The following is a 15,817-nucleotide window of genomic DNA, read 5'->3' on the forward strand; positions in this document are numbered from 1 at the left end:
AATTCTTAAAATAGAATCAACTGACGCATTTGTAAATAGGCTTTTTACGTCAAATGATACTTGTATTTGGCCCGGTTCGTGTGTTTGTTGGGCGATGAATGCTTTAAATTCAAATGAACTGCGTATGTGGAACTGCGATTTTGGTATTTTGGCTAGAATCGCTGTTGCATATTTCGACAGTGCTGTTGTTGGTCCATCATAGTCGGCGGAGATCGGTCTAAGTGGCATTGGATTTTCGTTTTTGTGGTGTTTTGGTGCGAAGTATATCCTTGGTGGGTTTGCGTTGTACGTTGTAAGTTTCCGTTTAGTTAGGGAGTCTATTTGACCTCTATTGAATAGGGTTTTTACAAACAGATTATTTTTGATTTGTATTTTGTTTGTTGGGTCAGTTATGGCGTTGTATGTCTCAGTGTCGCTGAGCATCTCCTCTCCAAGCTTTAATAGGTCGTTTTTGTACATAAACACAGATTTATTTCTTTATCCGATCTAGTGCATATTATTTCAGGGTTGTTCTTAAAAAACTGTATGCAACTGTTTTCTTTTTGTAGTAGGAAGTTTTCTAAATTGGATTTTCTTGCTGTTGATTTGGCTTGTAATATTGTGCGTGTCACCGTTTGTCTGATTTCGTTTCTGTTTTGGGTATCTACGCAATTTTGCATAATGTACTCCACTTCTGCTATTATCTGTTTGGTTGGTAGCTTGTTAGGAGTTGTTGGTAGTCCAAAGTTTGGGCCTAAGCCCATTAAGAGCATAACGTCTTTTGGTCAATTTATAGTTGTTTCATTGTGTATAAAGCATGTTGTGTCAGATGTGATGTGTGTTTGTATTTGAGTTGATTCTAGTTTGTTGTACTTTGTGTTCAAGTTATTTATGGTTACTTCGTGTCTATTTTGATAGCTAATTTCTTCTGTTCGGAAAAAATTATTCGTGTTAGGTAAGCTTCTGGTTTGGATAATTGATCTTAGATTATTGATTTGTTGTTCTAGTCGATTGATCTTCCAAAAGGAGATTTTTATTTCCAAGTCAAGTATTTTCTTTCGAAAATCTGAAATTAACTGGCCAATCTGTTTGTTGTATGGTGTGTCATCTTCCAAACTCTGGAAGGTGCAGCTTACGTTATTTATTATATGTTTTGGAATGATATTGTTTTCCGACATTTGAGTAAAAAGAATTTCCGCGCCCTAAGTTTTGCTAATTTTATGTTGTTTGTTGCGAAAGCCTTAAATAAAGATTTGGTTTCTTGACCATATTGCATGCCAATCTTGTCGAAGAATGGATTTCGCTGTGTACCCGGCATATTATTCATATTTTTTGTACTACCGACTGTTTTCGTTATTTATTGATAAATTTGTTTTTTGGTTTCGGTTTTACAGTCCAATAAATCAGAAAAACGCTTTTTTTATTTTCTCGCCAACGTTTCGACCTTTTATTTTGGTCTTCTTCAGGGCCTAGTGACAAAAAATATAAAACTTAGTATATAAAGCCTTGCATTGCAAACGAGGGTTAATAATTATTAATTACATATACACACAAAAGTACATATATAAAACAATTATTGAAATTACAGATTCTTACTCAAAATTACTGCGTTCTTCCTTGTCTAGTTGTTTTGTATAGATATTTTGTTTTCTGCATTGTGCAGAAATGGTCATATATAAAATTTTAAATTATAGGGCTTTGGGATGAGTAATTTATAAATTTGAATAAAATTGAAAAGAAATAAGTAATAAAATAAACACAATGTAAATTCAAACAACAAACTATATATATACGTATTTGACGATTGTTGATATTTTGTCAGCCGGTTCGTGCTTGATAGACTATGTAGAGCAGCTGATGATTGCTGACATCGTTAGAAAATACACGTGCAGATGTCGCTGATGTTTTTAGCTTCTACGCTTCTTTTATTAACGCAGTTTTTATCAGCTTTAATAAATATTTCTTCTAATAGGATTCTTTTTCCCCAACTTTTCTCTCTAGCCAATACTTTAGTTCCTTCGAAGAAAAATCTATGTCCAAAAATAATAGCGTGGAGGGCGAGTGAACTTTTTTCTGTTTCTTTCTTCTCAACAGTTTTTCTATGTTCTATTATTTAGGCGTTTGTATAAATGTTGAGATGTAGTGCCTATGTAACTTTTTCTTCGCTGGCAGTCGATGCAGTCTATTTTGTATACAACGTTCTTTTCTTTCTTTGTTGGTATTTTGTCTTTACTCTTGTTGTACATTTTCCCAACATTGTTTTTATTTTTGTACGCAAAACGGACGTTGGCAGTGAACTCTTTGAATTTGTTTGTAATACATTTTATAACATACGGGAAATATGAAATTGTCATAGTTTTAATTTCTGCTGATTGTTGTTGGGCGTTGGTGCTCGTTAATATTGGGACGGTGTTTTCGTTTTTGATGGGCATTTTATAATGATTTATTACTCTTGAAACCAGTATTGGCGGATAATCATTCGCTTTGAGGATGCCTTTTATAATTAATTTGTTCTTGTTGTTATATTTTTCATCACTTAAGTTAAAAATTCTGTTTATTAACCCTTTTGCGGTGCTGATTTTTTGAGTTAATGGATATATTGATCTATAATTCAAGATACGACCTGATGAGACTGGTTTACGGTACCAGTCCGTGTTAAAGGTTCCATCCTGTGTGTTTCTGAAAATAACCATATCCAAGAATGGTAGCATATTTTGTTGTTCTTTTTCAAATGTGAACTCGATTCCTGGTTCTATGGCATTGTATATTTTTTAGATCAATGGAAGGATGTGCTCAGGCAGTAGTAAGTATAGGTCGTCTACGTATTTCTTAATTTTGCTGATGTTGAATTCTAGTTCTTCTTTTACTCTATGAATGGCTCGTTCTAAAACGTTGTCCATTAGAATTTCTACTAGAATACAGCTGATGGGTGATCCCATTGGGAAACCGAAATTCTGTGCATAGAATTGTTCGTTAAATTGCAAATAGCTGTTTTTTGTGCAAAGAGTAATCATTTCGATAGATTCACTTTGCTAAAGATTTGTGATGGATTCAATTTCCCTCCACCTCTCGTTTAAGATTCTTACGCATTTGTAAATAGGCTTTTTACGTCAAATGATACTTGTATTTGGCCCGAAATGATTACTCTTTGCACAAAAAACAGCTATTTTCAATTTAACGAACAATTCTATGCACAGAATTTCGGTTGCCCAATGGGATCACCCATCAGCTGTATTCTAGTAGAAATTCTAATGGACAACGTTTTAGAACGAGCCATTCAGAGAGTAAGAGAAAAACTAGAATTCAACATCAGCATAATTAAGAAACACGTTGACGACATATACTTACTACTGCCTGAACACATCCTTCCATAGATCTTAAAAATATTCAATGTCATAAAACCAGGAATCGAGTTCACATTTGAAAAAGAACAACAAAATATGCTACCATTCTTGGGTATGGTTATTTTCAAAAACACTCAGGATTGAACCTTTAACACGGACTGGTAACGTAAACCAATCTCATAAGATCGTATCTTGAATTATAGGTCAATACATCCATTAACCCAAAAAATCAGCACCGCAAAAGGGTTAATAAACAGAGTTATTAATTTAAGTGATGAAAAATACAACAACAAGAACAAATTAATTATAAAAGTCATCCCCAAAGCGAATGATTATCCGCCAAAACTTGTTTCAAGATTAATAAATCATTATAAAATGCGCATCAACAACAAAAACACCGTCCCAATATTAACGAGCACCAACGCCCAACAACAATCAGCAGAATATAAAACTATGACAATTTCATATTTCCCGTATGTTACAAAATGTATTACAAACAAATTCAAAGAGTTCACTGCCAACGTCCGTTTTGCGTACAAAAATAAAAACAATGTTCGGAAAATGTAAAACAAGATTAAAGAGAAAATACCAACAAAGAAAGAAAAGAACGTTGTATACAAAATAGACTGCATCGACTGCCAGCGAAGAAAAAGTTACATAGGCACTACATCTCAACATTTATACAAACGCCTAAATAATAGAACATAGAAAAACTGTTGAGAAGAAAGAAACAGAAAAAAGTTCACTCGCCCTCCACGCTATTATTTTTGGACATAGATTTTTCTTCGAAGGAACTAAAGTATTGGCTAGAGAGAAAAGTTGGGGAAAAAGAATCGTATTAGAAGAAATATTTATTAAAGATGATAAAAACTGCGTTAACAAAAGAAGCGTAGAAGCTAAAAACATCAGCGACATCTACACGTGTATTTTCTAACGATGTCAGCAATCATCAGCTGCTCTACATAGTCCATCAAGCACGAACCGGCTGACAAAATATCAACAAACGTCAAATACGTATATATATAGTTTGTGTTTGAATTTACATTGTGTTCATTTTATTACTTATTTCTTTTCAATTTTATTAAAATTTATAAAATACTAATCCCAAAGCCCTATAATTTAAAATTTTACATATGACCATTTCTGCACAATGCAGAAAACAAAATATCTATACAAAACAACTGGATAAGGAAGAACGCAGTAAGTTTGAGTAAGAATCTGTGATTTCAATAATTGTGTTATATATGTAATTTTGTGTGTATATGTAATTAATAATTATTAACCCTCTTTTGCAATGCAAGGCCTTATATACTAAGTTTTATATTTTTTGTCATTAAGCCCTGAAGAAGACCAAAATAAAAGGTCGAAACGTTGGCGATAAAATAAAAAAGGCGTTTTTCTGATTTAGTGGACTGTAAATCCGAAACCAAAAAACAAATTTACAATAAATACAGAAAACAGTTGGTAGTACAAAAAATATTTTCTTGTCGCTTTCGCAGACGACGTGGCTGCAGTAATTACAGCACTGAACTGCGAGCTGGCGCAGCTTAAATTAAATCAAGTAATGCGCAGTGTAAATAGATGGATGAGTGACCATGGACTTCAGCTCGGGACAGCGAAAACTGAGATCGTAATCCTTACGAAGAGACGTGAATTATGAATATGATGGTTGGAGAACAAGAAGTACAAACACACAGCTCCACGAAATACCTTGGGGTGAGGCTAGATAGCAAGCTAACCTTCTCGGAACACTTTCAAGGAGCCTGCGAGAAAACTGCACAGACCATAGGATACTTAAGTCGATTAATGGCATACACAGGCGGGCTAAGAAAGCTGTTTGCTTCCGCTTCGGATTCTATACTCCTGTACGGTGCAGAAATTTGGGTGGAAGCAATGAAATTCCGAATGTACCGAGCAGCTATTACTTCTGTCAAACGCATAGGGGCGCTACGAATTGCCTCAGATTACCGCACGGTATCCGCAGACGCATTTCTTGTTATTGCGGGAACCATACCGATACATCTTCTCGCTGAGGAGAGGAAATCAATTTACCACCTCCGAGGAGAAGTATGCAGAGATTTTGCTGCCGCGCAGGCGCGGAAAAATTCTATCCGACGCTGGCAACAGCAATGGAGCTGCAGTACTGCAGGCCAGTGGACCAGGGAACTGATTCCCGAGCTGGAACCATGGTTAGAACGGCCACATGGAGAGGTCGTCTTCTACTTGACACAGTTTTTAAGTGGCCACGGCTAATTCCGGGAATACCTCCACAGGATGGGCTAGGTTGAAAATCCAAATTGCTTATACTGTGGGCTCATAGACGACGTACACCACACGTTTTTCGAATGCGATCACTTGGTGTGACGGACTAATTCCTGCTGAGGTATTCCCAGTCCGTCCAGGGTTCCTATATTTGGTGGGGGAACCTATTCCGATGAAAATAAATAGACAAAGGAGTTCTGAAAACGTTATAAAGTTTATTTAAAAAGGGATCGAAATCCTTAAGAGCTACTCCTATTCTTTGTCCCTGTCTAAATAAGAGTAGCTGAGGTAGAACCCCTCTGCTAGCTCTCCGTCAGTTGGAGTAGAAACCTCCTACTGAATATAAAATAATTCACGAAATGAAGTAGAAACCTTCAGGTCGTGTTGGTCAGTGGTAGAAGCCCACTGACTCGTATGCCTATCTCCTAGCTTCTGATCCTACAAGTTAATTTGCCGCCCTTATATACGATTTTGTACGCCGGTGGACAGTTATTTCCTAAAAACAATTCATTGTAATAATTCATCAGTTATAAAATTATGTAGGGCTGCACGCAGGCAGTCAGTAATTTTACAATAACAATTATAAAAGTTGGAAATGCAAAAATCGAATTCTAGTTTAACGCTACTTTCGCTGTATTCTATTGGTACATACATACGCTTACATGCTAACATGCGTTTTCCCTCTTTCCATTATCATACATATGGTGGTACATCGGTATATATACATATATGCATATTTTCGATCATGTATGGCGGTTCGCTATCCCGGCATTTCATATCCCAATTTTAGGGAGCCCTAATATACATAGCGAACAATGTGCCAAATCTCGTACGTACGCTTGTTGTATGCCTGCCGTGTTTTCCAGTCTTTGCTTTACCTATCGAATTCGATCATTTGTGTTTATGCGTATGTTCGCTGTCACTTGGTTTTGATGGTGCGTTGGCCTCGTTTGATGCTTTCGGCTTCTGCTTAGCGCGTGCGTTGGTGTGTCGTATGCTTGTACGTAAGTATGTAGAGAAAAGTCCCAATTAGTAGCAGCGCTTAGTTTGGCGACTTTTACTGCTGATCTTTGTTTATCCAAATTATTATGTATGTTGTATTTGTGGCTGAGTGCATTGGATGCGCAAAGGGTTGGTTGACCGGCATAATTTTATGTTTTTATGCATTTCCATTTTCCTTCCAAATGTTTTAGTGTATGTTAGGGTGACCTATATTTGAAACTTATGTGGGCGAAAAATGTAAATATTGTGCTTGCGTGCAAAAGTGCGCAAGTCTGGTTTATCCTTCAATTTAGTAAATAATAATTCAATATGCGACCGCATGTATTTGTTTTGACGTGTAATTCATAAAGGTATAATTCATGTCATAAAAATGTATAAATGTTAAATTGAGAGTTAAATTCAATTCTTGTATAACATGTATGTAAGAAAAATGAAAAATAGGTATATGTTGTGAGGGTACAAAACCCTCGGTTTTGGGGTCCTCACACTCCCCCCCCACCTACCGCAGCGAAGCTTACGGTCACCGTGCCGATGCGTGTGATCCGTACTCGGAAGAAGTGTTCGCTCGCACTGCCTTCGTCGTCGCTGTCGTCATGGTTGTTGTTGTCGTTGAGGCTGCCGTTGACCTTACTGTCCATACGGCTTAATATTTCGCTGTCGTCGTTGTGTTTGTTGAGGCTGCCGTTGACCTCGCTGTCCAAACGGCTTAATATTTCGCTGTCGTCGTTGTGTTTGTTGCTGTTGTTGAGGCTGCCGTTGACCTCGCTGGCCACACGGCTTAATATTTCGCTGTCGTCGTTCGTTGTTGGCGTTTCGCTGCCCTTCCCGTCGGTGGTGTGTGTGATGCAAGTCTATACTGTAAATGAAAAACTGGTGGATTTTCATTAGGGTGTTCTCACCGAATATGGTGGATTTAAAAAAAATGTGGTATATATGAGCCTAGTTACAGGGTATATTTATGTGATTATGTAATTGTGGTTTGAGTTTACCGGGCTTTAGTGGTTGATCCGAAGTCCGGGTACTTCTTGAAATGAAATTTCTTCGTGTATGATTTGATACTGTTGCGGTTGGGCGTGTACGCTACTACCGATTTGATTCGAGTTGCAGTAGAATCTCACGTAATAATCCGTTATTCCGGAGCTGTCTCTGGGTGTGTGTTCATTTAGGGCTGCTATAGCAAACTGTCTTCCTAGGTGTAATCTTGCTACAGGTATCGATCCTTTGGCGATCTGTACTTGGGTTCCTCGAGCGACCTGTACCTGATTTTCTGGAAATGTTCGTGCCTGATTCTCCGTATTGTTTTGCACTTGAGCGTCGTTATATACTATCAGTTGTTGGCTCGGACTTTGGTCCTCTTCGTGTTGTCTCTCGGTCTCTTCGCTGACTCGTGTGAGCGTACCACAGATGGCTACCTCGCTGTTCTCTCTCTGTTGTTGTACCTCGGGGATATTGTTTGTTGTTCGATTGGACGATGTTGACGGGATTTGATCTTCACTAGCGTTCTTCTTGTTACCCTGTTCATTCCTTTGCTTTATGGATTCATTATTGTCGGCGGCGTCTGTTGCGTGGTATGCTTTCAGCTCACTTAAGTGGGCTGTCCTCCTCCTTCCTCTGAAAACTTTGTCTAGCTCTACGATCACTGGTGATACAAAGTTCGTTATCCGATGGGGTCCACTGTACCTGGGCGCTAGTTTGGCTGCAAAGTTATCCACCGCTTTTGACAGCTGATGCTCCTTTACCAGCACTAGGTCGCCTATAGCCGGTCGCCATTGCCTTCTTCTTAAATTATAATGCTTTGCTTGCTCTGCTGATGCTCGCTCTTGCTTCCGTCGTACCATCTCGAATATCTCCTTCATCTTCATTGATTTCTCGGCTGGATTAGCTATTCTCTCACCTGTACCGTATGTATGCTCGTCGTAAAGGCTATTGGGAATCCTTGGTTCTCTGCCTTGTACTACATACGCTGGGCTGTACCCTGTCGATTCGCATACGCTTGTGTTTAATGCGAGTGTTATCTCTGGTATCAGCTCGTCCCATGTTCTCTGCTCATTCCCTGAAAACTGTGCTATCATCCTCTTGATGTTGCGGTTCGCTCTTTCTGTCGGATTCTCCTGCGGTGTGTATGGTGCTGTCAGCTGGTGTTTTACGCCAAGCTCCTCCAAATACTTCTTAAAACGTTTGCTCACGAACTGCGCTCCGTTGTCTGTGATTAATACCTTTGGAATGCGAAATCGTGCCAAAATTCTCTCTCTAAATCCTCGTACTACGCTTTCTGTTGTTGCCTTTCTAATTGCCATTATCTCCACCCATTTTGAAAATCTGTCAACGAAAACTAATGCCATTGTATTACCATGTTTTGAGCGTGGCATTGGACCAACAAAGTCTGCACACACTGTTGCCCACGGTTCTTCTGGAATTTTAGTTAACATCTTACCCGCGGCCTGTTGTTGACTAGGTTTGTATACCTGACATCCATGACATTGTTGTACGTACTTCCTTACGTCTCTGAACATTCCGGGCCAGTAATATCGTGTCGTCGCTCGTGAAATAGATTTTCGAACGCCCATGTGTCCTGCGCTTGGTGTGTCATGAATTTCCGCCAGCACTCTGCGTCTCTGTGGGGTCGGTACACATAGCTTCCAGGGTACTGCGTCTTCACCATCAACTTGACTCTCTATTCTCCTGTAGAGCTTTCCGTCCTCGATCACATAGTCTGGGAATTTCTCCGGAGCCTTTGTTACCTCTGTAATCTTCGCTTTTAGCCACTTGCACTCGTCTTTGCCTTGCTCTACTGTCAACATAGTTAGTTGCTCGTCCATCGGCTGTCTCGAAAGTGCATCTGCCACCACGTTTAGCTTTCCTTTCCGGTACTGTACGTCGAATGAGTATTGTTGTAGTTCTAGTGCCCATCTAGCAATCCGTCCCGTCGGACTGTCTATTGCGTTTAACCATTTTAGAGCTAGGTGGTCTGTGATTACCGTGAACGTGTATCCCTCTAGGTAGGGTCTCATCTTCCTTATCGCCCACACTATTGCCAAACATTCTTTCTCTGTCGGGGAATAATTTGTTTCTGCCTTGTTAAGTCGGCGACTCGCATAAGCAATCACTCGTTCTTCGCTGCCTGATCCTTGGGTGAGCACTGCTCCGAGGCCAAAATCGCTTGCATCCGTCTGTAGGCAAAACTTCTTCGAAAAATCTGGGCAAGCTAGTACAGGTGCTTGGGTGAGTGCGGCTTTTAATGCTTCGAATGCCGACTGCTGCTCTTCCGACCACTTCCACTTCCTTCCTTTCTTTAGCATTGACGTCAGCGGGTGTGAAACTTGTGAAAAGTCTGAGACGAATCTCCTGTACCACGATACCACTCCTAGGAATCTCCGTAGTTCGCGTAAATTGTTTGGCGGTGTCAACTCTTTGATGGCTGCTATCTTGTCCGGGTCCGTGTGAATGCCTTCCTCGCTAACTACATGACCTAGTTACTTTAAACTTTTCTTAAAAAACTCACATTTTTCCGAGTTTATCTTAAGGTTTGCTCTTCGCAGCCGTTGAAATACTTCCGCCAGGTGTCTTATGTGTTCTTCCAATGTTTTGCTCGTAATGATGATGTCATCTAGATATGCGAATGCGTAGGGTTCCAACTCTGGTCCTATAACGTGATCGAGTGCCCTCTGGAAAGTTGCTGGGGCTGAGTGCAGACCGAACGGCATTACTTTCCATTGATATAGCCCACGTCCGGGTACAGTGAATGCGGTGTATTGTTTGCTGTTTTCTTCCATGGGGATTTGCCAATATCCGTTTTTTAAATCGAGGCTACTGATAAACCGAGCACTTCTCAATCTATCCAGGATGTGTTGGATACGGGGTAACGGGTATGCGTCTGGTACTGACCTTGCGTTTAGTTGGCGGTAATCTACGCACAGTCTCCATTTACCATTTTTCTTCCTTGCCAAAACTATTGGTGCGCTGTGCGGGCTTCTAGAAGGTTCGATGCAACCTTTCTCGATAAGCTCATCGATTTCCTTATTAATAATCTCTTGCATCTTGGGATTCTTCGGGTAATATCTTTGTTTTATGGGGCGGTCGTCTTTCATCACTATCTTGTGCGTGGCCACGTTGGATACGCCTGACATTTCCTGGAACATCTGTAATTCTTTGTTGAGAAATTTACTCACCGACTCGTCTGTGTTCGCAACTTTTAGGCTGTTATCTTTGTGACTACTTTCATTTCTACTTTCGACCATTGTTGTACAAGTGACCGCATCCTCCTCCTGATTGTTTGTGTTCAAGGTTAGCGTTTGTTCTCCGCATCTCATCTCTATGTTCACCTTCGCTAGGTAATCCGTTCCAAGCACCACTTCGTCGACTAGTCCTGGTAGGATTAGCATTTCATTTCGCAGCACTTGGTTACTCAGTCTCACTTCTACATCTACCGCTTCTATGATCGTCTTAGGTTTGCCATCTCCCAGTATCACTCGTGTTTCTATCGCCTTGAATATACCTGTCTTCAGCCTTCTTGCCAATGTTCCACTCACAAAGCTTCGCGTCGCCCCTGTGTCGATTGCTGCTACTACCTCTTCGCCATTCACCGTAATATTCGCCAAGATCCGGCCCTTTGTATGTCTTAACGTGTTTAGTTTTCCCGAGGTTGTGTTTGGGGAGACCCCACTCCTCGGTGCCAATGAGGTCTCTTGCCGTTTCCCTGCGTTCGTCTACAACAATTTCGTGTGAGTGTGCCTACTTTTCCGCATGTCCAGCAGAATTCGATGCGAGCGCTACGGCAACCGTATGCGACATGGCCGCCTTCTCCGCATCGTCTGCACGCCGTGTTTGTATCGATGTATCTTGGTGCCGGGTCTGATTTCTGGGATGGTTGTTTCTCTGTCTGCTGTTCCCGCTCCTCTGCCTGTATATATTGGTAACGTTCTTCTGGGCGCCTTGGTACAAATGGTCTTGCCGTTGGTCGCATCGGATCTCTGTCAGGGGTAATATTTTCATAATCTTCTACCAAACTTACCAATTCTTCCAGGCTGCTGACCTCGCCTCTTTTAACATACAGCTGGATTTCTCTGCGGGAGTTCCTGTATATGCGGTTTAGCTTTTGGTCTTCGGTGTAGGCGGCATGTCGCATCAGCCCTTGTAGTGCTAGCACATAATCCTTAAACTTCTCTCCTGGTCTTTGCATGCGTGCCCGTATCTCGTCGTCCAACTGTTCAAAATATCTGGAGCTGAGGAAAAATTTTAGGAAATCTTTCTTGAATGAGTCCCACTCGTTCCAACTCCGGTTGTTATTTCGGTACCAAACCAACGCTTTGTCTTTGAGTAGCTCCGGCAATGCTCGTGGTATCGAGTTGACGTTTATTTCGTATCCTTCTGCCAGTTCTTCCACGCGTTCTATGAACCCTAGAGGATCCTTGCCCCCGTCGTATTTTAAACCCCATTTTCTTACCCGGTCCATAGTGGTTGCGTATGTGCCTGGCTGTTGCATCGCATATAGTGGTGGTTGTGGGACCTCGGGTTGGATGGGTGCGCCGGTTGTATTCTCGTCATCCGTTCTCGTAGCGCTTGGAGATGTCGAACGACTACTTGCCTGTGGTTTGTTTGGATTAGATGTCGTCCTTGCATGTTGTAGAGCTAGTTCTGTAAGCCGATCACGCCATTTCTCGTTGTCCTTTTCTGCCTGTACGAACGCCGCCAATCGCTTCCTTAGTTCGTCTACCGTTCCCGTATCATCCAGCTCGAACTCCGAGTGGTAACTTACCAGCTCCTCTCGGGTCAGATAATATACCCATGATACCTTTACCATTTTCTTATTTTCGTATCTTTCCTTGTTAGTTTGTCTGCTTAGCCTTCGTTGCTTTGCCTTCCGTATATCCTTGTTACCTTCCTTTATGTAAAGCCTTGATGATTTCCTTGATTTTATTTAAACCTGCTCGGGCGCCATATGTGCTTTTATTTATAAGCCTGCTCGGGCGCCATATGTGACGGACTAATTCCTGCTGAGGTATGCCCAGTCCGTCCAGGGTTCCTATATTTGGTGGGGGAACCTATTCCGATGAAAATAAATAGACAAAGGAGTTCTGAAAACGTTATAAAGTTTATTTAAAAAGGGATCGAAATCCTTAAGAGCTACTCCTATTCTTTGTCCCTGTCTAAATAAGAGTAGCTGAGGTAGAACCCCTCTGCTAGCTCTCCGTCAGTAGTCGTTCGACATCAGCTGAGGTAGAACCCCTCTGCTAGCTCTCCGTCAGTTGGAGTAGAAACCTCCTACTGAATATAAAATAATTCACGAAATGAAGTAGAAACCTTCAGGTCGTGTTGGTCAGTGGTAGAAGCCCACTGACTCGTATGCCTATCTCCTAGCTTCTGATCTTACAAGTTAATTTGCCGCCCTTATATACGATTTTGTACGCCAGTGGACAGTTATTTCCTAAAAACAATTCATTGTAATAATTCATCAGTTATAAAATTATGTAGGGCTGCACGCAGGCAGTCAGTAATTTTACAATAACAATTATAAAAGTTGGAAATGCAAAAATCGAATTCTAGTTTAACGCTACTTTCGCTGTATTCTATTGGTACATACATACGCTTACATGCTAACATGCGTTTTCCCTCTTTCCATTATCATACATATGGTGGTACATCGGTATATATACATATATGCATATTTTCGATCATGTATGGCGGTTCGCTATCCCGGCATTTCATATCCCAATTTTAGGGAGCCGTAATATACATAGCGAACAATGTGCCAAATCTCGTACGTACGCTTGTTGTATGCCTGCCGTGTTTTCCAGTCTTTGCTTTACCTATCGAATTCGATCATTTGTGTTTATGCGTATGTTCGCTGTCACTTGGTTTTGATGGTGCGTTGGCCTCGTTTGATGCTTTCGGCTTCTGCTTAGCGCGTGCGTTGGTGTGTCGTATGCTTGTACGTAAGTATGTAGAGAAAAGTCCCAATTAGTAGCAGCGCTTAGTTTGGCGACTTTTACTGCTGATCTTTGTTTATCCAAATTATTATGTATGTTGTATTTGTGGCTGAGTGCATTGGATGCGCAAAGGGTTGGTTGACCGGCATAATTTTATGTTTTTATGCATTTCCATTTTCCTTCCAAATGTTTTAGTGTATGTTAGGGTGACCTATATTTGAAACTTATGTGGGCGAAAAATGTAAATATTGTGCTTGCGTGCAAAAGTGCGCAAGTCTGGTTTATCCTTCAATTTAGTAAATAATAATTCAATATGCGACCGCATGTATTTGTTTTGACGTGTAATTCATAAAGGTATAATTCATGTCATAAAAATGTATAAATGTTAAATTCAGAGTTAAATTCAATTCTTGTATAACATGTATGTAAGAAAAATGAAAAATAGGTATATGTTGTGAGGGTACAAAACCCTCGGTTTTGGGGTCCTCACATTGGAACAGCAACGAAGAAGAGTGGAAGTAACACTAGGCGACCTATCCCAGGTCAGTGTTATCCATAAAATGACCTGCGGAAATGACAGATGGGACATGGTCAGCAGATATGCAAGTAATATTCTCCTCGCTAAACGGCAAGATGGTTGCTTAGCCCAATAACGGGAGAGTAGCCAGAGAGCTCACGTAGCGCGCGGCGTACCCGGTTAGGTTTTAGTGGGTAGCCCCTGAAGGAAAAGAAAGGGAGTCCCACACTCGGAGAGGGTCGCTGCTACAGAGAGTAGCACCGAGGCTTAACAACCCGGTTAGTGCATAAAGCATTTCCTCCTTCCACGTAACAAAAAAAAAATAAAAATAAATAAAAATAATAATAATAATAATAATAAAATAGCGCACAGGCGACTAACATATTTCGTGATGATTTTTATTTTAGTTAATTGGATTTTGGTAAACAATTATGAATGAAATGAAATGAAATTATTCCTTAAATAAAAAAAATCATTATGATAATACGCCCTTCGAAATAATTTAACATCTCAGGCATTGTAAAGTGATCGAGATATTATTTCTTGAATGAAAGTCACTTATATGCTTACTTGTAAATCAAGGAGGCTCTGAAACATAGGTTTCTGTCTCGGAGCATACCCTGATAATAAGAAAAAAATTTTTTCAATTTACCCCATATAGAGCAAGAGCCCGTGACTGCCATAATATACCCGCTGTAGGTATGCCTGCCGTAAGAGGCGACTAAAATACCAGATACAAGGGGCTGTGTAGTGCAACCCTGCAGGTTGCTAGCACAATATATAGCTTCTCCAAACCCAATTGTCAACCTCACCTATCCGCGGCGAATTCTGTTTCACTAACAAACGAGGCTCTGGCGACCCCAAGCTCCTCATGGAACTTGGAGTGAGGAGGGAAGGATGGCCTGAAGGTTTAATGTGACCATATAAATCGTTCCCAAGATGGTCGGGCTAGCATCTTAATGGTGCTATATTACCGTACTGTTTATAAAATGACGAAAGAAAGGTATATTTTTCTGCAAAATTTTTGCACGATATCTGTTAAGGCCACTATGATTCAAGTTTTATAATAGACCAACGATGCTGCTTCAGTTGGAAGTATGCACTGACGAAATTTCAACTTTTATAAAATGACGGAGGTCTGGCAGTCACGGGCTCTTAGATTAATAGTATAGAATTCGTTAATAATTTTCTTCATGTTATTCAAATTACGGAACTATTTTAACTTTTTTATGAACTTTCAATGCAGGTGTCGCAGACCATAACAAGAGGAGGTCCTAGGTCACAAATAGCTATACCAGCTCAAGGAATGATAGAATTTCGGGACGCACTGACAGATTTACTAGAAGAATTCGGTATCAATGATGGCGGGTATGTTGCCAAAAATTGCTTTGTTTTTTAATTTTGCAAGTGCAAATATCTAACAAATTAAATCGTGGAACAATTTCAGCTTTTATCTTATTTTAATAAGGTAAACAAATATTTAGAAACGCTGCAGCGAATTTTGGGCAGTCAAAAACTCAGTAGTGTAACCAATTATAAGTAAAATTTTGACATAACTTGTATATAAAGGTGGCTTTATAATTTTTGTACCTTTCATGAACATGAAATGGTATATTAACTTTGGCCCGATGTTTGTAACGTTGAGAAATATAGAAGATAGACTCACCATTAAGTATACCGAATTGATCAGGGCGACGAACTGAATTGATATAGCCATGTCCGTCTGTCTGTTTGAACGCAAACTAGTCCCTCAAATTTTGAGATATCTCAATGAAATTTGGCATAAT

General features: G+C 40.3%; 1 protein-coding gene across 1 annotated transcript in view; it reads left to right on the forward strand.

Annotated features, from left to right (window-relative positions):
- The window catches only part of Pur-alpha (Purine-rich binding protein-alpha), a 1,789,254-nt gene extending 1,773,752 nt beyond the window's left edge, over positions 1 to 15,502 (forward strand). The window contains exons 6-7 of the mRNA XM_067758290.1: positions 15,277 to 15,398; positions 15,478 to 15,502. Of these exons, the coding sequence (XP_067614391.1) occupies positions 15,277 to 15,398; positions 15,478 to 15,502 (147 nt within the window). The remainder of the gene's footprint in view (positions 1 to 15,276; positions 15,399 to 15,477) is intronic.
- The last annotated feature ends 315 nt before the right edge of the window (positions 15,503 to 15,817 follow it).

The sequence above is a fragment of the Eurosta solidaginis genome, chromosome X (assembly GCF_040869045.1).
Source record: "Eurosta solidaginis isolate ZX-2024a chromosome X, ASM4086904v1, whole genome shotgun sequence".
In the NCBI taxonomy this organism is placed as follows: domain Eukaryota; kingdom Metazoa; phylum Arthropoda; class Insecta; order Diptera; family Tephritidae; genus Eurosta; species Eurosta solidaginis.